This window comes from Lipotes vexillifer, unplaced genomic scaffold (genome assembly GCF_000442215.2).
Source record: "Lipotes vexillifer unplaced genomic scaffold, Lipotes_vexillifer_v1.1 scaffold440, whole genome shotgun sequence".
Taxonomy (NCBI): Eukaryota; Metazoa; Chordata; class Mammalia; order Artiodactyla; family Lipotidae; genus Lipotes; species Lipotes vexillifer.
In genome coordinates, this window is record NW_006778543.1 from 1,037,947 (window position 1) to 1,046,229 (window position 8,283).

The 8,283-nt window shown below is 38.4% G+C and overlaps 1 protein-coding gene across 1 annotated transcript in view; it reads right to left on the minus strand.

Annotated features, from left to right (window-relative positions):
* The window catches only part of COL14A1 (collagen type XIV alpha 1 chain), a 231,472-nt gene extending 224,546 nt beyond the window's left edge, over positions 1-6,926 (minus strand). The window contains exon 1 of the mRNA XM_007451664.1: positions 6,805-6,926. Coding sequence (XP_007451726.1) covers positions 6,805-6,892 — 88 coding nt within the window. The 5' untranslated portion in view covers positions 6,893-6,926. The remainder of the gene's footprint in view (positions 1-6,804) is intronic.
* Between the last annotated feature and the right edge of the window lie 1,357 nt (positions 6,927-8,283).

Consider the following 8,283-nt stretch of genomic DNA (forward strand, 5'->3'; position numbering starts at 1 on the left):
GTATAGCATGACAGAATGGTGGCACCAATACTGTCTCAGAACTTCACAGTAAATCTATACTTGGTTCTAGCAGTGTTTGTTTTGGATGGTTACAAAAAGGAACCACTAAAGATAAAGTAGCTGTCACTTAAAAACTTCAAAGCATATACATTTGAGACTTTGCATAGGGGCTAGATTTCACTTTATAGAGACCTCTGTGTTAACACATTTACCCATACTTTCTGCTGTTATTAGTAGTCAAATATATTTGGAAGTTTGAGAATATTTTCTTTACTACTGTTTTCACCATCTTTGTAATAGATCATGAGATTATAACATTTTAGATTCTAAGCAAGATAAAAAGAACTCTCTAGCATATCCCAGAGTAAATTTCCCTCAAATTTTAATTTCCCCTATTTCTAAAACAATACTTTTAATACATTTACCAATACATTTAATTAAAAAATGACTGAGATAAAAAGTTAAGGTCTTCTGTTATTTGTTTGTGGTTTTTAAGACCACTTGGAAATATAATACAAATACTTCTCTGCTGTTTAAGGGTTTTTTGCTTAATAAATATAATAGTTTATTCCACCAGTATAGCACCCTAAACTATGTTTTGAAGGGGAAAACACTCTCAGTGCCCATACTGCTCCATTTCTATCAGTCAGAGATTTTTGGTTGCAAATAAAAGAAACTTTCTCTGGCCAATTTAAGCAAAAAATGTATTTACTGGTAGATAATGAAGTAGGTCATATAATTATAGTAAAAGTTAAATAAGCTTTGAAAGTATAGGAATCTGGGAACACTCTGGATACAGTTTCTAGGAACTAGTGACCATTTTTTCTTAGGGCATGTCTTTGGAATGAAATGACTGGAGCTATTTTCCATCCTTCCATCACTGGACACAAGTTTCAGATTCTTGGGAGAGTTGGCCTGACTGGTTTGAGTCATTTTCCCACCCCTTAGCCCAGAGAGGAAGTCTGGTGGATATAGCAGCCAAGGCTCCGAGTGGTGGGGTAGGGAGTGTTGTTCCTTGGACGAAAACCAAGAGACTGTTAGAGAAGCAAGAGGCAGACTTCCCTGGTGGCGCAGTGGTTAAGAATCGGCCTGCCAATGCAGGGGACAGGGGTTCGAGCTCTGGTCCAGGAGATCCCACGTGCCACAGAGCAACTAAGACCATGCGCCACAACTACGGAGCCGGCGCTCTAGAGCCCATGAGCCACAACTACTGAAGCCCGCGTGCCTAGAGCCCGTGCTCCGCAACAAGAGAAGTCACCACAATGAGAAGCCCACAGACTGCAACAGAGTAGCCCCTGCTCGCGGCAATTACAGAAAGCCCGCGCACAGTGACAAAGACACAACTCAGCCAATAAATAAATAAATAAGTAAATAAATAAATAAATAAATTTATGAAAAAATAAAGGAAAGTGAGAAGGGACGTTAACATGAGTAGGGAAGAGCAGAAGATCTTCATTTCAGTGTTCCTTTGTAAAAAGTAGTGTTTCAAGAAATTAATGAGAGTATTCCATTAGAAAGATTTCAGATGAGGTGAGTTGAACTGAAGTGAAAGAAAGGAAGGAAGGAAGGGAGGGCAGAAAATTAGTCCTTTAATACATATTCGTATTATGAAATAAAATTTCTTAAGTACCTGATAACAATGAGTCTTTGACAGAAGACATAAACATTCTTTTTCTGCCTACAAGATTTGATTTCTATGAGAATGATTGCAGTGAAACTCTCTGAGTTTTTTAAATTTAATTTTATTTTTTTAACACCTTTATTGGAGTATAATTGCTTTACAATGGTGTGTTAGTTTCTGCTGTATAACAAAGTGAATCAGCTATACATATACATACATCCCCATATCTCTTCCCTCTTGCGTCTCCCTCCCACCCTGCCTAGACCACCACTCTAGGTGGACACAAAGCTCCCAGCTGATCTCCCTGTGCTATGCGGCTGCTTCCCACTCGTGATCTATTTTACAATTGGTAGTGTATATATGTCCATGCCACCCTCTCACTTCGTCCCAGCTTACCCTTCCCCCTCCCTGTGTCCTCAAGTCCATTCTCTATGTCTGTGTCTTTATTCCTGTCCTGCCCCTAGGTTCCTCAGAACCTTTTTTTTTTTTTTAGATTCCATATACATGTGTTAGCATATGGTATTTGTTTTTCTATTTCTGACTTACTTCACTCTGTATGACAGTCTCTAGGTCCATCCACCTCACTACAAATAACTCAATTTTGTTTCTTTTTATGGCTGAGTAATATTCCATTGTATATATGTGCCACATCTTCCTTATCCATTCATCTGTCAATGGACACTTAGATTGCTTCCATGTCCTGGCTACTGTAAATAGAGCTGCAGTGAACATTGTGGTATGTGACTCTTTTTGAGTTATGGTTTTCACAGGGTATATGCCCAGTAGTGGGATTGCTGGGTCATACGGTAGTTCTATTTTCTGTTTTCTGAGGAAGCTCCACACTGTTCTCCAGAGTGACTGGATCAATTTCCATTCCCCCCTAACAGGGCAAGAGGGTTCCCCTTTCTCCACACCCTCTCCAGCATTTATTGTTTGTAGATTTTTTGATGATGGCCATTCTGACTAGTGTGAGGTGATACCTCGTTGTAGTTTTGATTTGCATTTCTCTAATGATCATTGATGTTGAGCATCCTTTCATGTGTTTGTTGGCAATCTCTATATCTTCTTTGGAGAAATGTCTATTTAGGTCTTCTGCCCATTTTTAGATTGGGTTTTTTTTTTATATTGAGCTGCATGAGCTGCTTGTAAATTTTGGAGATTAATCCTTTGCCCGTTGCTTCATTTGCAAATATTTTCTCCCATTCTGAGGTGTGTCTTTTCATTTGCTTTATGGTTTCCTTTGTTGTGCAAAAGTTTTTAAGTTTCATTAGGCCCCATTTGTTTATTTTTGTTTTTATTTCCATTTCTTTAAGAGGTGGGTCAAAAAGGATCTTGCTGGGCTTCCCTGGTGGCACAGTGGTTGAGAGTTCGCCTGCCGATGCAGGGGACACGCGTTCGTACCCCGATCTGGGAGGATCCCACATGCCGTGGAGCGGCTGGGCCCGTGAGCCATGGCCGCTGAGCCTGCGCATCCGGAGCCTACGCTCTGCAACGGGAGAGGCCACAACAGTGAGAGGCCCGCGTACCGCAAAAAAGAAAAAAAAAAAAGGATCTTGCTGTGATTTATGTCAGAGTGTTCTGCCTATGTTTTCTTCTAACAGTTTTATCGTGTCTGGCCTTACATTTAGGTCTTTAATCCATTTTGAGTTTATTTTTGTGTATGGTTTTAGGGAGTGTTCTAATTTCATTCTTTTACATGTAGCTGTCCAGTTTTCCCAGTACCACTTATTGAAGAGGCTGTCTCTTCTCCATTGTATATTCTTGCCTCCTTTATCAAAGATAAGGTGACCATATACACGTGGGTTTATCTCTGGGCTTTCTCTCCTGTTCCATTGATCTATATTTCTGTTTTTGTGGCAGTACTATACTGTCTTGATTAACGTAGCTTTGTAGTATAGTCTGAAGTTAGAGAGCCTGATTCCTACAGCTCGTTTTTCTCTCTCAAGATTGCTTTGGCTATTTGGGGTCTTTTGTGTTTCCATAGAAATTGTGAAATTTTTTGTTCTAGTTCTGTGAAAAATGCCATTGGTAGTTTGATAGGGATTGCATGTAATCTGTAGATTGCTTTGAGTAGTATACTCATTTTCACAATGTTGATTCTTCCAATCCAAGAACATGGTGTATCTGTCCATCTGTTTGTATCATCTTTAATTTCTTTAATCAGTGTCTTATAGTTTTCTGCATACAGGTCTTTTGTCTCCTTAGGTAGGTTTATTCCTAGGTATTTTATTCTTTTTGTTGCAGTGGCAAATGGGAGTGTTTCCTTAATTTCTCTTTCAGATTTTTCATCATTAGTGTATAGGAATGCAAGAGATTTCTGTGCATTACTTTTGTATCCTGCTACTTTACCATATTCGTTGATTAGCTCTAGTAGTTTTCTGGTGGCATCTTTAGGATTCTCTATGTATAGTATCATGTCATCTGCAAACAGTGACAGTTTTACTTCTTCTTTTCCAATTTGGATTCCTTTTATTTCTTTTTCTTCTCTGATTGCTGTGGCTAAAACTTCCAAAACTATGTTGAATAATAGCGGTGAGAGTGAGCAACCTTGTCTTCTTCCTGATCTTAGTGGAAATGGTTTCAGCTTTTCACCATTGAAAACGATGTTGGTTGTGGGTTTGTCACATATGGCCTTTATTATGTTGAGGTAAGTTCCCTCTATGTCTACTTTCTGGAGGGTGTTTATCATAAATGGGTGTTGAAGTTTGTCGAAAACTTTTTCTGCATCTATTGAGATGATGTTATGGTTTTTATCCTTCAGTTTGTTAGTATGGTGTATCAAATTGATTGATTTGTGTATATTGAAGAATCCTTGCATTCCTGGGATAGACCCCACTTGATCATGGTGTATGATCCTTTTCACGTGCTGTTGGATTCTGTTTGCTAGTATTTTGTTGAGTATTTTTGCATCTATGTTCATCAGTGATATTGGCCTGTAGTTTTCTTTTTGTGGCATCTTTGTCTGGTTTTGGTATCAGCGCAATGGTGGCCTCATAGAGTGAGTTTGGGAGTGAGAGGAGAGAAGGATAGGTGTTAGCTCTTCTCTAAATGTTTGATAGAATTCGCCTGTGAAGCCATCTGGTCCTGGGATTTTGTTTGTTGGAGATTTTTAGCCAGAATCTCAATTTCAGTGCTTGTGATTGGTCTGTTTATATTTTCTATTTCTTCCTGGTTCAGTCTCGGAAGGTTGTGCTTTTCTAAGAATTTGTCCATTTCTTCCAGGTTGTCCATTTTATTGGCATAGAGTTGCTTGTAGTAATCTCTCATGATCCTTCAAATTCTTTGAGTGTAAAGAGAATCTTCCCTCTCAAAAAATACAGCACAACAAAATAAAAATACCCCTGTACTTTCAGTAACAAGGCTGACCCTGCAGTCGAAGAAGATAACAACTGGACCCTCCTTGGTCTTCTTGCAAAATCCCCGTTTGGGATGTTTATATATTCACAAATGTTGTAATTGGCCGTAACCCACATAGGAAGCCTGACTTCACTACACAAAAGATGAGTTTGTTGGCTCGCTCTGGGTTCTTGATGTGTGCCAGAAATCAAGCTCTACACTTAATTTTTGTCTTTAAAGATTTTAACTGACACAAATTAACTTTTGAGTCAAGTTCATGCAAGCATTTATATTTATTACAGAGTTAAGTATATGTACTGAAGCACCTCCTTTGTGCTTGCAAAAAGAAAAATCATGGTTCTGGTATTAAATATACAGACATTTTTGTTCCATGAGATAAGAACAATTATTTCTCCACTGCACTTACAGTGTTTCTGTCAATCTTGCTGCCTTTGCTTTGGCACAAGTCCCAGTGCCTTCCATACAGGGAAAAAGGAGCTAACTTTGAAGTTCAAACCTGTGACCTCAGGCCTGTTTCTTTCTTAAGTAACATATCTTCTTTTCAATGTTTTTCCCCTAAAGGCAAAAACCTAAAGGAAATACAAACTTTGTGTCTAACCAAGATTTTCTTTTAATGATTATAGAATATTTATGCATATCTAGGCAATAGATGGGGTCCATTGATAAAAGAAAATGGTGGCATTGTTTTTTGCTAGTGGTTGTAATGGGACTGTAGTCATATAAACCATTTGTAAATTGTTTTAAAAAAATGTTGAATATTGATGGATTTGGTTGTTGCCTTTGCTACACTTTATTTCCTCGAGTAGTTCAGTTGAAGCCAATGCCACTATGGGTTCTAAAGCACCGTCCGTGTTGTCTGGGCATGATCTGTGGTATCTGGGCATGGTCAAGGTTATCTTCATTACTTCTCCTGGAGGTTCAGAAGGTTGGCCTATTGACTGAAAAGATGTTGTGGGCTATAAACTCAGACCACATTTAAAGAAAAAAGCCTGGGTAGAAGATGCTACAAAGATTTCTAATCTTTAACCTAGGAATCCTGAATGTTGTTAACTTCTTTGCCCTCCTTGCGATGTCAAGACACCTGGGGTGCAGATAGAATCAGTTGGCCCTTAGAATTGACCAGACTGAAGCCTCCATTCTGCTTCTTATACTTTTCCACTTGATGCTTCCCAGGATGCCCACTTCCTGTCACCCAGGTATGAAGTGTCAGAAATATTTTGTTGACAGTCTTTTAAAGAGACAAGGCATGATTGAGATACATATATACACACCTTATAGCCCATTATTAACAGAATTGATTTTGCATATTTGACTTTGTTGATTAAATTTGTATGACATATTCAGAAGCACATTAAAAATGAGCTGTTTGGGCTTCCTTGGTGGCGCAGTGGTTGAGAGTATGCCTGCCGATGCAGGGGACACAGGTTCGTGCCCCGGTCCGGGAAGATCCCACATGCCACGGAGCGGCTGGGCCTGTGAGCCATGGCCGCTGAGCCTGCGCGTCCGGAGCCTGTGCTCCGCAACGGGAGAGGCCACAGCAGTGAGAGGCCCGCGTACCGCAAAAAAAAAAAAAAGAGCTGTTTAACCAACTGCCACAAAATTAATATGCTTAGTCAGTGGTAAGGTCGTAAACTTCATCAAAGTTGTGGCACATTTCTACAATGTACACAGTTAGTGAAACTGAGTAAAAGCCAACATATGACCCTGCCTAAAATCACAGCTGAACCAGTGAAGCACTCTTAAGGTAAATAAAATAAAAAATGATAATCAGAACCAAAATGGCCAGACTCCCAGACCCTAATGATTATATTCAACTTTTCCATTACCTTGACCCTGGACATTGGTGCAAAAATAAATAATTGCCAAAAAAGCTGGAAACAGCCAGTGCTGCATCTTGCACTGAAAAATCTTCATTTTATTCCCTGCTTTTCACATGGGATGTAACAGCAGTCCTAGAAACAGAGAACACAGAGATATTTTGAGAAGACTTAAAATAAATTATATGCAGTTGTCTAAGACAAACAAGCCAACATGTATTAGTATTGTCAGGAAGTAACTCATTCCTTAGGGCATTGTATATTTCACTCTAAAATGTACTCTGATAAAAGAAAGATTTTTGAGAAGATGCTGTAAATGAAGAGAATTATTAGAAATATTTGGGCAAGAAGTTCAGAAGGTACTCTGTGGCTCTTTTGCAAGGCAAAAATAGCACAATGAATTTCCCAGATGGATAAATTCCAAAAGTTGGCCTGAAATGAGCATTATAATCAGACAGTTACAACTCCCTTGCCAGTCATAAGTATAGATATACAGGACGATTCTTCTGGTGATCAAGGAGCATTTGAAAAACCACTTTGTGCGATTATTAAATCATCACTGAGCTTTCACTTCATTGGGCTGAATAACCCTTAATCTTTTCATCTTTGCTTATAATTTTTTTCTCCATATGTGTGAATCTAAAACTCTTCTAAGATCATCCTTTTCGTTAGAATATCAATAAAAGAGAAGCTCCAAGAAAAGGTGAAAGAAATGAAAAAGGGGGAAATTAAGGAAGGAAAAGAAGGAAGGAGGGAGGGTAGGAAGGAGGGAGGGAAAGGAGGAGGGGGGAAAAGTGTGAATGTTTGGGGTTAATTTAAAAGGCCAGTCTACAAGCGCTTGACTACAATTCTATTGCAAGCCATTACAGAGGAGAAATTCTGAGTCCTTACCTCAGAAATTAAGACATCTCAAAAGTTTTCTTCTATCCAGGGCATTTTTTGAAGTAGGTATGATTATAATATTGATTTACAGATAAGGAAAATAAGGCACAGAGAGTTTCCCCAAGTCACATAGATAGTGAGTTCAGGATCCAGGATTTCAGCCCACACAGACAATCAGACGTGGTACAAGCATCTTAGGAAAATGCTTCTAAAGTATCACACTTTATATCACTTTCTTTTCAGTTTAAAATATCTTTTCTCATTCTGATTACAAAAATAATGAGTTTAATCATAGAAAATTAGAAAATACAAGAAAGCACAGCAAAGAGTATGTGCAAATATTTGCTGATGACATAAATATCCTGTTACAATATGCATGGCAATATCACAACTTATTTATTATCTAGCTTTATTTGGAAATTTAGATTGTTTCTAAATTTCCCTAATACATGTAACACTGAAATGACCATCCTTATTCACATCTCTTTGAATACATGACTATTGATTTCTTTGGCTAAATTCCCAATTGTAGGACTGTCGGGTAAAACAAGATGTGTTTTTTAAAGGTTTTTAAAACATAGGTACATAATGCCTTATACTGATTTC